Source organism: Grammomys surdaster, unplaced genomic scaffold, assembly GCF_004785775.1.
Source record: "Grammomys surdaster isolate TR1022 unplaced genomic scaffold, NIH_TR_1.0 148, whole genome shotgun sequence".
NCBI classification, from domain to species: domain Eukaryota; kingdom Metazoa; phylum Chordata; class Mammalia; order Rodentia; family Muridae; genus Grammomys; species Grammomys surdaster.
The window spans coordinates 348,675-363,863 of NW_021604606.1; the positions used below are offsets into that span (position 1 = coordinate 348,675).

Below are 15,189 nucleotides of genomic sequence, written 5' to 3' on the forward strand. Positions count from 1 at the left end.
GGTTTACCTACTTTCAGAACTCAAATTCTCAACTCTTTTTGAGATAAACACTACAAATCTCAGTAGATTATTTTTTAAAATAATTATTTATAAATACTGCTTAGATTTTCCATTTCTAAATAACTATAGAAACTTTAGTGCTTGCTTTTACAGATTATTTTTCTGTTGACAGAAAAATGAGGAATGTACTTTATTTTGTCTATATGTATTTAGAAAATGGCAAAAAGACAAGTAATATGGTTTAAGGTGGCAATTGCATGCTTCCTATTGATATATGCATATATAATTAATATTAACATTAATAAAAAACAAGTCAAAATTCAAAAGGTGAGACAGGATTTGCACACATCAGAATTCAGGAGAATACAATTACCTAAAGCATAGTGAATGAAAAGGCTTAATTTGAATGTGAGTGCTTATATTTTTGCATAAAGAAGAGAAAATGAACATGATACTTCCAATTACATTGACTTTATAATGACTATCTGAACTTTTATGAAATCAAACTGAAAGATAAAGAGTGGATCCATTTCATTCAGTGAATATTTGCATAGCTCTGTCAAAAAATAATCATATACACTTAAAGAATGAACAGAAAGTTAGAACACATAAAAATTATGATTTATTTTTATATGTAAAATTATTGCATGTCAAGATGCTGAATGTTTTAAAGTTTATGAAACAGCCAATTTCTAATGTTATTGAAGAGTTACTTACATTATTTTAATATCTCAGAAAAACTAAAAGATGTTCTAATTTTCAAATAATTTGTATTCCTAAAATTTTGTTCTATATGGCAGCTGCGTGTCATGTATTAATGAATTGATAATAGTATATTCAAATTATAAAATGAGTGTTGTAATTAGAAATTCTTTCAGAGATATAATCAGGATGGATATCATACTTTTGTCATGGCCAAATAAAAAACAAGAATTATTTTTTATGCTGTTTATGATCACATGTTTTGCAGAATTTCATTGTCAGTTGCTTTAATAGTTCTATATTTCATTTTCTTTGAATGCTCTTCAATTTAAATTTTAATACTCGTAATTTTCTCCCTATTATAGGATGAATCTACATATAGATTATATATATATATATATATATATATATATATATATATATATATATATACACACACATTTTAGAAAGCTTCTTCAGTAGTAGGTTTCCATATGACTTCTTATGACAAAATAATCACCTGTATAAATAACATGCATGCATGTAATAATAAATTTGTTTGACTTTTGTGCTAACACTTTTACATAGTGTTGAACATAATGTCAGTACAAATTTCACATTCAAATACCCTACTAAATTATTTGTATATGTATGTGCATATATATTAAATTACTGAAATGTTTGATTTAAATTGCAGAAATAAAATTGAGATTTTAAAATCTATGGTTACATTTTAAATTGTCTTCATCAAACTCAAGCTTATCTTTCTTTGATCAGTTTAATTGCATGTTAGAAATGCATATATGTTACCATTTTATTGATGATGAAAAATATGTCAAAATTTTGATTTAAATATAACCAACTTCATAAATTATATGTGATTTCAAAATGGACCTGTGCAATTCTGTGTTTGCTACAACATAGTTTAGATAAGACAAATATATTAGAATAAATTTTACTTGTCTGTCATTCACATATTAAGTATACAAATCCCAAGCCTGGGAAATTAAAAGGAGTCCAAACTAGTTAGCCTATAGTTTTTACACATCTTGAGTTTAGTTCAGTATGTGATTCCACAATCCATTTAGTTATGTTATTGTAAAAAATGTGTGTGGCTCTGTCAAAGAGACAGCAATAATAAAGGACTGTGTTAGCATGTTATTGTTTGAATTTCCCCACAGAGCCTTCAACTGATGCCCTCAGCTGACCTTATCAACAGGCAGGTGGCAGTTGATCAATTGAGAACAAAGTTACTGGGAGAATAATTTCAATTACAAGAATGTCGCTGCCTATGCTTTATACCCAAAAGAGCAGAGGTCATCCATTGTTTTGAATTTGCATGCCAAGTTGCATTTACCCACTGTATTTATGAAGACTAGTGAATAAGTACTACTGGCAAACTCAAAAACTGTCTGGAACTTTACTATTCTATGCATTTGGACACCAGTTAAGAAAATGTAGAATCAACACAAACCTTGGGAATTTCTGCAATAGTAGGAATTTTAAAGTTAACTTAATTTATTTGACAGTTTAATTAGCAAATTAATTTAATAACAAGCTAGCATTGAAAGGTTGAGCCAATGTCTACAGGTTGGGGGAAAGGTATATTCATTCTTGATCAAAAAAATTTTTTTGAATCCTATACGTCAATCAAGACTACAAGAAAACAAAAAGTGTTTCTTTTCATGAAAAGAACAAAAGTTATAATTAGCAGTAAAAGGTAAATTCTGATATTATGCTTTTTTTAAAGTGAAACTACCTTCTTCCCAACTTTATGACTCTTGTCTTTCATCTTCAATGTGGAGTGTTAAAGTGTGTGGAGCTCATCAAAAATGTTTTGAAAGATGAAAATATGTGAATAGAATATATAACCATTTTACTGGACATAATGTCATTTGATTATTTCTAATCCCTTTCTAGCTCTCTGTCAACAATATACTGGAATCAATATAAAGGCCTTTTTCATTATTAGAAAGCTAAAAAGTGTTCTTTTATATATCCGTACCAGCACACTCTCCATGAAGAAACCATGGTAGTGATGACTGAAGATATGCCTTTGGATGTTTCTTATGTGCCTTCTACTTATTTGACCGAGATCAGTCATATCTTACAAGCTCTTTCAGAAGTGGAACAACTTTTAAGTGCTCCTGAACTCTGTGCTAAAGATTTTGAAGATCTCTTTAAGCAAGAGGAGTCTCTTAAGGTAAATACACACACACAGATCTTTCATTGAACATTACTAGATGTTTACTGCAGATTGAAAAAAACCTTTAATTATTCTTGGACTTCTTAAAAAAATACATGATTGATAGGTATGGTATAAACTAGAAATATTTTAAAATATTTAGAGTTGGCAGATGGCTTTCCAAAATACTGGAATAGATAGAAATAATAGGCCACATATTCACTCAAGGCAGAAGAATCATGAAGCAAATTTTGATAAACTATTTACAGCTAATATATTACTTTAATTTATCCTTTCATAGTGGGAAACTAAATGAGATTTAAATTTATATCTATTTTACATTGCCTTAGTTTATTTCATATAATGTATATATTCCATTTCAAATTCATATAAAATATATTATATATAGAATACAATTAAATAGAATCTAATTACATAAGCCAAGTATGGTGGTACATGTAACACCAACATGTAGGAAAGACTAGGGGAGGTAATATCCTTAAATATTTTCTTTAAAACTGTCATCCAAAGACTCTTTACCAAATTAAGCTTTTTCTAAACAAATAGCAGCCTGTAACTGAATTCTGAACCATGACAATCATGATGAAGTAATAATCTCTGAATTTTAGTAAGTAGATATAGATAAATGAATGTATCTACAGAAATACAGAAAGGTGTACATAAAGATTTGTGTCTTAAGGTAGTTTTGCAATCTTATACTTCACACACAAAATGAAATATAGTATGGGCTGTAGTATGAGTTTGCTATCAGCAGCATATACTATCTAAAGTATTTTGTTTGCTAAATTATTTCTTGGGGACTTATTCTATATCATCTATTTTCTGTGTAAGTTTACAGATAGATAATATTGTTTGTTTTGGAAACCAGCATTTTAATATCTAAAGTGACCTGAATTTAATGTCATACATTAAATCAAATATGCTATAAAATTACACACTAAAATGAGAGCTTCATGGATGTCTGAATCCACTACATCTGCTTCACTATGGTGATATTATCTTAAGATCTTTGGAGTAAAGGTTAAATGCTTTATGTGTATAGTGAAAAGAAGCAGCTCAAACATTGGAAGAAGACTTGCCTGCACACGACATTATTCAAAATAACTAATATCATCTGACAGCACAGTTTGTAAGCTCATTATTATCGTTCAATATGCAAATCGTTAATAATTATCAAATTATCCTTCATTGTTTTGTTGCTAGGCATGTTAGTCAGAAGGGCAGTGACCGTAAACTTACTAAGTTGCATGATAAATAACTTTGATTCAGTACCTCTTAATATCTAACACTCAAAATGACAGAACACTCAGAGTTATTCATTGGTTCATCTTGGTACACTTACTACTTTAGCTTAGTTTAATTTGGTATGATTGAAGAAATTATTGTTCTAGGTTTAATTTAGTTGGATTGTTGAATCCTCAGGAGGTATGATGGTAAGCATAGTTCCACATTTCTCAGAACAAATTTGCAGCAAGGAAGTGGGATTCCTACATCCATTGATTTTTTTTGATGCAAGATAGTTTTAAACTTGCTCTTTTCAACAAATATGTATTTCCACTTTTATCATTGTCATTATATAAAAGTGTAAATGAAGAGCAAAACTTACACTCCTGTGGGTTTAAAAGCTTTGAAGTTAACTTATAGTTAATTTTATTCTTGATACATTTTATAAGAATCAACTTACAAACAGTATCACACAATGTTAGGGCTAAATCTACATATTTCATCTTTCTTTCTTTCTTTCTTTCTTTCTTTCTTTCTTTCTTTCTTTCTTTCTTTCTTTCTTTCTTTCCATCTCTAATGCTGTTCCCCCTCCTGATCCTTCCTTCACTTACTCCCTCCCGACGAAATCTCATATTTCTCCTCAGAGAAGGTGGAGTGCCCTGGATATCTCCATATCCTGACACACCAAGTGTCTGTCAGATTAGACATATCCTCTCCCACTGAGGCCAGACAAGGCAGCCAGGAAGACTAAGGTGCATGTCATTACATATGTACCAGGGTCTCATTCTTTGGTTGGTGGCTCAGTTTTTGAGGGCTCTCAGGCATCCAGGTTAGTTGACTCTGTTGGTCTACATGTGGGATTCCCATTCCCTTCAGGGACTTCAGTTCTTCCCCTAAACTCTTCCATAAGAGGCCTTGAGCTCAACTAATTTTGGCTGTGGGTATCTCCATCTGTTTTAATCAACTGCTTGGTAGACCTTATCAGAGAACAGTTATTCTAGACTTTTCTCTGCATATTTCTTAAGTGTCCATTACAAGCCATATAATGAGAAATAAGATATATAATTATTCCTTGAACTCAACATCATTTTAAATAGCATGGATGGTTTGAGTATGTCTGTTAAATTGGAGAGCTGCCTAGTTATTTAGATGGAGTAAAGATAAATGTTATCTTCTTTTGAATGTCTATATTTAAAAGATAATGCACTTGCTAAAATATAAATATAAATTAGTAAAAAACATACACATAAGTAATAGATATTCTTAGCTCAAAACCAATATTATCCATTTTAATTACAAAAAGACTGCTAATATATAGTGGCATCATTATTTTGAAATACATTAACATTTAGGTTCTCATGAGAATTTTAAATATTTTAAATATAGTCATAAAAATACAAATTGTTCATTAAGAAGTCCAATTGGAAGAATCCATTCTTCTGCTTCTATCTCCCATATTTTACTGAATGTTCCCTGTTACTTGGTATCCTTTACACTCTTGAGATGTAACCAAACCCTATTTGTCAATCAGCATTCCTTGCACACTGATTGGCAAATTCCAGTGCCAAGCACCTCTGACTCTTTGCCATAATTTTTTCTGAGTTTTCACAGCTCACAATTTTCCAGTAGTTAAAGCTCTACATGCCTGCATTTTCTTCCAATTGTAGAACATAGGAGATGACGTGGGGCAGATGAGCCACAATTCTCACTGAACCATCAGTTGGGGTAATTAAAACCAGCATTATGAGCATGTTTACAACCTTGTGGTACATAGTTGAAACTCGTTTCATAATTGTGTTTTTCACTGGTTTATTTTTCCTTATCAGAGATTCTTATCCTTGTAGTTCCAAATTATAGTATGCACACTCATGATCTTGCTTTATCACCTATTTCTATAGGAACTTTATCAATGACTTTTTTTTTGATAATGTCATATATAATCTATAGTCAGAAATTGCTATACAAAATCATTTGGCACACTCCATTGTACATGGACAGAATTGCCCAGGCATATTGCTGTTAATTTACTGCCAAGTTCCTTAATTGTTAAGTTAGTCCATGTTACTGACATGTGAATTTCCTTAACCCATCCCCCAAAAAAAGGCAAACTTTCAAATCAGGACTATGAATGAGCTGGCTGGTTCTTTTTCAACTTGACACAAGTTAAGGTCGTAACATCATCTGAGATTAAGGGAGCTTCAGTTGAGAAAATATCTCAATAAAATCAGACTGTAAACATGTCTACAGTGCATTATTTTAAATTAGTGATTGATAGGCAAGGGCTCAATCCTTTCTGAGTAGTGTCATCATTGCACTGGTAGCCCTGTGTGCAATAAGAAAGAAGGCTGAGCAAGAATGGGGGTAAATCCAGTAAGCAGCACCCTTTGATGGCTTCTGCATCAGCTCCTCCCTCAGGTTCCAGCTTTACTTGAGTTCCTGACATGACTTCCTTTGATGATGAGCAGTGATATGAAAATGTAAGCCAAATAAACCCTTTGTTCCCAAAGTTACTTTGGTCATGGTGTTTTATCATAGCAATAACCCTACCTAGGACAGGCAGCTAGTCTTAGGCCTTTGAAGTGATGTTAATCTAGCTCTGTGTGCTTCTAAATCAACTTATGAATAATTACTTATTTTATAAAATTATGTTTCACAATTCTAGGAAAATTATTGAACTTCTTTTATACATGAAGATACTAAAGAAATACAATATAAGTATTAAAAATAACACAACTGATTATAAAGCATAGTTTTTATTTTCAGCAAAATGGCTCAAAGAGATACTTTGTATGTACTAGACAGGAACTTCATAATGAAAGCACATTCATCATACTGAAGAAATTGAGGCTAAGCGATAAAACAGCTTGGAATGCAACATCACAAAGCTACACATATTTTATGAGCAGGTACTTAAAAAAATGCCATGTAGAGTCTTGGTATATAGCTTTGCCACAGATCAGTGACTGTTCTTCCTGTGGACCGGGGTTATATTCCTAGCTCCCACATGGTAGCTAACAACTACCTGGAACTTTGGAATAAAGGATCTGGCAGAAATTTCTGACTTCTACAGGTACCACACACAGACACACACACACAGACACACAGACACACACACACACACACAATTTGTTCAAACATATATATGAAGGCAAAACACCCATATGTATGAGATAAAATAAATAAAATGTTCATAATTTCATGAAAAAAAACTAAAATCCCTATGTTTCATCCAGTTAGTTGATATGGAACATTCTGATAAATGAAAACCAACATTGGAAAGCCTTTTTAACGCTCTTTTAAGCATCAAATTCCATATATTTATTTTAGTACTGAGGCTTGAACCCAGTACTTTGGACATTATATGCAAGCATTTTACTACTCAGTTATATCACTAGTCCTATTAAGTCTAGAATATTTTTAAACCATATAAGTCACTTAGGATAAAGTATAATGAAATAACAATACCATATTGGTTCACATATTAAATGTAGGTCTTCATATACATGGAATTTTATATTGCTTTTAACATATAACTTTGAGGAACAAAATTGAAATTTTAGAAGTTAATATTTTATTATTAACAGTAATCTTTAATGATTAGATTTATGTTTTATATATAATTGTATTTTGTAAAATCTTAATATGAGAGACTAGAAAACAGTTCAGCATTTAAGAGCTGTGACCACCTTGTCTAGTTCCTGATCTTAGTGGGATTGCTTCAAGTTTCTCTCCATTTAGTTTGATGTTGGCTACTGGTTTGCTGTAAATTGCTTTTACTATGTTTAGGTATGGGCCTTGAATTCCTGATCTTTCCAAGACTTTTATCATGAAGGGATGTTGAATTTTGTGAAATGCTTTCTCAGCATCTAGTGAGATGATCATGTGTTTTTTTTTCTTTGAGTTTGTTTATATATTGGATTACATTGATGGATTTCCGAATATTGAACCATCCCTGCATTCCTGGGATAAAACCTACTTGATCATGATGGATGATTGTTTTGATGTGTTCTTGGATTCGGTTTGCTAGAATTTTATTGAGTATTTTTGCATCGATGTTCATAAGGGAGATTGGTCTGAAGTTCTCTTTCTTTGTCAGATCTTTGTGGGGTTTGGGTATGAGTGTAATTGTAGCTTCATAGAATGAATTGGGTAGTGTTCCTTCTGTTTCTATTTTGTGGAATAGTTTGAAGAGAACTGGTATTAGATCTTCCTTGAAGGTCTGATAGAATTCAGCACTAAAAACATCTGGTCCTGGGCTTTTTTTAGTGGGGAGACTTTTAATGACTGCTGCTATTTCCTTAGGGGTTAGGGGACTATTTAGATGGTTTATCTGCTCCTGGTTTAACTTTGGTACCTGGTATCTGTCTAGGAAATTGTCCATTTCATCCAGGTTTTCCAGTTTTGTTGAGTATAGGCCTTTGTAGTAGGATCTGATGATTTTTTGAATTTCTTCAGTTTCTGTTGTTATGTCTCCCTTTTCAGTTCTGATTTTATTAATTTGGATACTGTCTCTGTGCCCTCTGGTTAATCTGGCTAACGGTTTATCTATCTTGTTGATTTTCTCAAAGAACCAGCTCCTGGTTTTATTGATATTTTGTATTGTCCTTTCTGTTTCTACTTGGTTGATTTCAGCCCTGAGTTTGATTATTTCCTGCCTTCTATTCCTCCTGGGTGTATTTGCTTTTTTTGTTCTAGAGCTTTTAGTTGTGCAGTCAAGTTGAAGCAATCCTACTAAGATCAGGGACTAGACAAGGCTGCCCACTCTCTCCCTACCTATTCAATATAGTACTGGAAGTCCTAGCCAGAGCAATTAGACAACAAAAAGAAGTCAAAGGGATACAAATAGGAAAGGAAGAAGTCAAAATATCACTATTTGCAGATGATATGATAGTATACTTAAGTGACCCCCAAACTTCCACCAGAGAACTCCTAAACCTGATAAACAACTTCAGCAAAGTGTCTGGTTATAAAATCAACTCAAACAAATCAGTAGCCTTCCTCTACATGAAAGATAAACAGACTGAAAAAGAAATTAGTGAAATGACACCCTTCACAATAGTCACAAATAATATAAAATACTTGGTGTGAATCTAACCAAGCAAGTGAAAGACCTGTATGACAAGAACTTCAAGTCTCTGAAGAAAGAAACTGAAGAAGATCTCAGAAGATGGAAAGATCTCCCATGCTCATGGATTGGCAGGATTAATATAATGAAAATGGCCATCTTGCCAAAAGAAATCTAGAGATTCAATGCAATCCCCATTAAAATCCCAACTCAATTATTCACAGAGTTAGAAAAGTCTCAAATTCATATGGAATAACAAAAAACCCAGGATAGTGAAAACTATTCTCAACAATAAAAGAACTTCTGGAGGAATCACCATCCCTGACCTGAAGCTGTACTACAGAGCAATAGTGATAAAAACTACTTGGTATTGGTACAGAGACAGGCAGGAAGATCAATGGAATAGAATTGAAGACCCAGAAATGAACCCATACTCCTATGGTTATTTGATCTTTGACAAAAGAGCTAAAACTGTCCAGTGGAAAAAGGACAGCATTTTCAACAAATGGTGCTGGTTCAACTGGAGGAAAACATGTAGAATAATGAAAATTGATCCATTCTTATCTCCTTGTAAAAAGCTCAAGTCTAAGTGGATAAAGGATCTCCACATAAAACCAGATACACTGAAACTAATAGAAGAGAAGGTGTGGAAGAGCCTCGAATACTTGGGCACAGGAAAAAGTTCCTGAACACAATACCAATGGCATATGCTCTAAGATCAAGAATTGACAAATGGGACTTCATAAAATTGCAAAGTTTCTGTAAGGCAAAGGACACTGTCAATAGGACAAAATGACAACCAACAAATTGGGAAAAGATCTTTACCAATCCTACATCTGATAGAGGGCTAATATCCAATATATATAAAGAACTCAAGAAATTAGGCTCCAGACAACCAAATAACCCTATTTAAAAAATGGGATATAGAGCTTAACAAAGAATTTTCAAAGGAGGAAACTCGAATGGCCAAGAAGCACTTAAAGAAATGTTCAGGATCCTTATTCGTCAGGGAAATGCAAATCAAAACAACCCTGAGATTCCATCTCACACCAGTCAGAATGGCTAAGATTAAAAACTCAGGTGATAGTAGATGCTGGCGAGGGTGTGGAGAAAGAGGAACACTCCTCCATTGTTGGTGGGACTGCAAGATGGTGCAACCACTTTGGAAATCAGTGTGGCGGTTCCTCAGAAAATTGGACATAGCATTACCCAAGGATCCAGCTATACCACTCCTTGGCATATACCCAGAAGATCCTCGAACATATAACAAGGACATATGCTCAACTATGTTAATAGCAGCCTTATCTATAATAGTCAGGAGCTGGAAAGAATCCAGATGTCCTTCGACTGAGGAATGGTTTCAAAAATTGTGGTATATTTACACAATGGAGTATTACTCAGCTATTAAAAACAATGAATTCCAGAGGTTCCTAGGTAAATGGATGGAACTAGAAATTACCACCCTGAGTGAAGTAAGCCAATCACAAAAGAAGACACATGGTATTCACTCACTGATTTTTGGATATTAGCCCAGAACCTTGAAATGCCCAAGATGCAACTCACAAGCCACATGAAGCTCATAAAGAAGGAAGACCAAGTGGGGGTGATTCGGTCCTTCTTAGAAGGAGCAACAAAATACTCAAGGGAGCAAATATGGAGACAAAGTGAGGGACAGAAACTGAAGGAGGGGCTGCCTGAAGATCATTCCATCTGAGTATCCATCCCATGTGCAGTCACCAAAGGTAGATGCTGATGTGGACGTCAGGAAGTGCATGCTGATAAGAGCCTGATATGGATATCTCCTCAGAGGTCTTCAAGAGTCTGACATATTCAGAGGCAGATGCTCACAACTAGCCATTGAACTGATAATGGGGTTCCCAATGCAGGAATTAGAGTGAAGAACTGAAGGAGCTGAAAGGGTTTGCAGCACCATGAGGAGAGCAACAATACCAACCAACCACAACTCCCAGGGTCTAAACCACCAGCCTGGGAGCACTTAGGGAGGGATCCAGGGTTTCAGCTGAATATGTAAGAGTGGAGGGCCCTGCTGGGCATAGGTGGTAGAAGAGATCCTTGACCTCATGAAGGCTGGATGCCCCAGGGGGTGGGAATTTTGAGGGTGGGGAGGTGGAAGTGGGGGGGTAGGTAGGGGTTACTTCCACAGAGAAGAAGGAGGAGGGGTGATTGGATAGGGGTTTCTTGTGTGTGTGAGGGATGGGGTAAGGGGACAACATATGAAATGTAAATAAAACATCCAATAAAAAAATTAAAAAAAAAAGAGCTGTGTCCGCTCTTCCAGAGGAGCTGGGATTAATTTCTAGCATCTACATTAGCAGCTCACAACTGTCTGTAACTCTAGTTCCTGGAGATTTAACATCCTCACACCAATTCTCACATAATAATATTAAATAAATTAACTTTAATATGATATTTCAGACCTCAACATGTATTTTATAACCTGTTTCCTGGTAGAAAGTGAAGACACGAAGATGCTCATGAATTATTAATTGATTGATGTAGTTTCTGTGTTTGTTGAATTACATTTTACATTTTGGATCATGGAGCTGAGTATTTATTTTTATGATTATAGGCAAGGGGAAACAGAAATTGGACTATTTAAAATATAAGAAATATTAGTATGTTTCATGATATTCCAGGGGAAAAAGCTGTAGTATAGGTAAAACAAAATAAAACATTTTTATAAATCAAGTAATTCCTTTTAATGTTTCTTTTCAATAAGAAGCAATTAAAAGTAAGTTAAATGTATCAGATACCATTATTTCCACCTCTTGGTTGGCTATGTTTCTGTAGTGCATTCTGACATTCAAATAATTAACTTTGCCACCCAGTTTGGAAGAAACAGACACTATAATAAACATGCTTACAGCAAAATATTTACTGTCACTTTACATTAAATGATTTATATTCTAAACTGGAGAGATCTATAAATTATGAGAGGAAATATTAAATAGTTAAATGAAGAGTCATTGAGGTTATTTACCTCTATATGCTTAGCTGTAAAATCTCTTGTTTAGGTTTCTAGTTATGCTACCTGCAATCTTCTATTTATTTTTCTATTTAGTCTGTCAAGATTAATATTCTACAAGCTTGAACAAGTGCTGTACTCGAGGCTTATATTATCTGTGTACAGAACTCCTTTGAAATGGGATATTGGGAAAGACTCCTGTTTTAAAATAATGTATACTTCAAGATAAAGGCTGATACTCATGCCTATGTCATTAATGAATCTGTTACACATGATTATATACAAAAACAATAGCAGAGTGGAACATAAATTCAAGAAATTTACATTGGTACTTGGATTCCATCTTCCTTTATGAAATTGACTCTTCTCTCATCACAATATGTTAATTGAAGTGTTGTTAAACCAATAAATACTGTAAAACTGATAAAACACTTGAAGTTATGAATGATAGTTCAAACTATTAATTATTAAGAGTGTAGCATGTTTAATTTAGGAACAAGTACATTCTAGAAATTAAAGCTTCCTTTTTATTTTCATTTTTAAAATCTTTACTTTCAAGTATAGTGGCTCAAAAAATCATATATAAATAGTTATCTGGAAATGAGAGAGTCAATTTTTAAAGACATGTCAAAATTACAAAGGGAGTTGACAAAACCTGGGTATTTCATCATTTTGACATTATATTTTCAGATATTGTAAGAAACTATTCAGGAAGCAAAATGGAAATTTTCCTAGGGATTTTTCTCTATCACCATAGCAACTATAGGGACTATGGTTTCATTTCTGTAGGGTCAAAAATTGTAAAGATCACTTATTTCTAGACAAACTAAAATAGTCAAGGCTATAAGAGGTTATATATTTTAGAGTAAACACTGGGGAATGTTAAATTTTTCTTTGGTGCTTATATCATATTTTTCTGTATGCAGTGCCCAGGGTAGTATTCATAGAGTCTTTGAAGAGATTTTTTTGGATTCCAGTCACTTTATATTCTTCTTAGGGAATGTGCCAAGGAATGATTATCTTGATATCCAGGGAGTGTGACATCCCCTGACCCAATTTCTGCTTTTCTCATTTAAGATAGAAAGTTCTCCTGCCTTTGAATACTAGAACTGTTCACAACTTATTCTGAGCAATTCTGCTATTTTTCAGAGAACTGAAAGTTAAATTATATCAAGAAACATTTCAAACTCAAATCCCCAGATATATCATGTGTGTATCATGTATCATGATCATGTGTGGTTGTACTTGCTTACACATATACTCCCATGTGAATAGGAGCACACCAGGGCACACACACATGTGTGTGCATGCATACACAAACACACACACACACACACACACACACATACACACACACACACACACAAACAAACAAACAAACACATCACATTAAACATTAAACCAGAAGCAGATAATTTTGTACGGTGGTAAGGTCCTATTCATTTTTATTAGTATTTATAGGTCCTTATAGCTTTGTACTTTAAGCATTTGGTTACTAAAATATAGGCAAATGCCATCCTTTTTCTAATGTGAATGCAAATGATCAACTTTCTTTAAACATAGTGGAAAACTTACCAGTCGTTTGATTCTCGGTAGTGGATTAGTGGCCAAGTGTAAAAGGAATCCATGACCTTTAGAGTCTGAAATTGCATCTGTTCATATTCTATTGAACACAAGTTCTCCTGGTCATGTAAATTGTCAGAAGCAACAGTGAAGCCATCTTGGTATAAACTCATAGCAGATGACCTAGTCAGGTTATTGCAATATCTATAAACACACTGAAGGCTCAGAGCCATAAAACATGGCAGTACTATTGAAACTGACAAATATATAAACAGCCTCCTGGGTAGACATCAGATCCAGTGATTTTTAAGTACTAATAGCAAATCCAATCTATTTTCTTAAAACTTTGAATAACTTCTTTATAGTTTTAACTGTGTTTTATAATATATAAACCTTATATCAATAAACATACCCCTCACGCTAAATTAATCAATCTATAATATTCCATTTTTAAAGTTAGTTTTTGAACAAGTGGATCTTTTTACTCCACCCATATTATTAAAGAGATCCATCCTTATGTATAGATTATTGTGTTCTCTTAAAATCTCTCTTTAGACATGTAACCATCTCTTATGCAATTAAAACACAACATATTTCTGTGATTACCATTTCTGTAAGTAAAACTGGTGGAAGGGAGTTTTAGTGTGAATTTTTAAAGATGAGTAAATTCACAGGCTATTTCTGTGTTATCACGCCCTCCTTTCCCTCATATGTCAGTACTTAATGTGGCAGATATGTCCTTTCTCCTCGGAGTTCAGTTGAGGTGTTGAATAAATGAATTAAGTTTCTCGTCATAAAGTACACAGTAAGTTGAAGAGGATACCATATAATTACTAAGAAAACCTTTTAAACTTGAAATTAATTCATATCACTTATAATTATCATACTCTACCCATCTTTGAGCAGATATACAAGACCATAAGTAAAAATTGCTTTCTTGAATTTTACACATTTATTTCAAACATTTGCTTATATTTGGCATGATCTATATTCTCACCAGGTTCTACAGATTAGTTTCCATAATTCATAATTTATAAAGCCATGCTTCACTATTAGTTACTGAATTAAATGCAAAATGTTTAGTTTGAGATTCAAAGCCCATTATTAAATATCTCTAACCTCTCTATACTAGCCCATTTTCCCATAGGTCTTTACATTTTACAAAATCAGATACTTTTGATTTCTTATGCCAAATTTTGTAAATGTGACATATGGGTTTTAAAGTCTTTCCTACTTCTGCTACTTGAATATGACTGCCCTACATTCAACTTTATTCATGACCAAATAACATATTATTCTTTCATCAAACTTCTAAAAAACTTTAGAGAAAGTATGAAATTGATCAAAGTATGAGAGAAAGTATATTTGACTTTTGGCCATCAGCCAAGAGAAAAAGTCAGAAGATAAGAAAAAGGAAAAGATACACCTTTTTGAGTCAGGACTAAGAAAAGTAGTCAGACCCAA

The 15,189-nt window shown here is 33.3% G+C and overlaps 1 protein-coding gene across 1 annotated transcript in view; it reads left to right on the forward strand.

Moving 5' to 3' along the window:
• Nucleotides 1–15,189, forward strand: part of Dmd (dystrophin) — a 1,212,244-nt gene that overhangs the window by 68,670 nt on the left and 1,128,385 nt on the right. Inside the window, exon 14 of the mRNA XM_028765040.1 lies at nt 2,690–2,884. Within this exon, the coding sequence (XP_028620873.1) occupies nt 2,690–2,884 (195 nt within the window). The remainder of the gene's footprint in view (nt 1–2,689; nt 2,885–15,189) is intronic.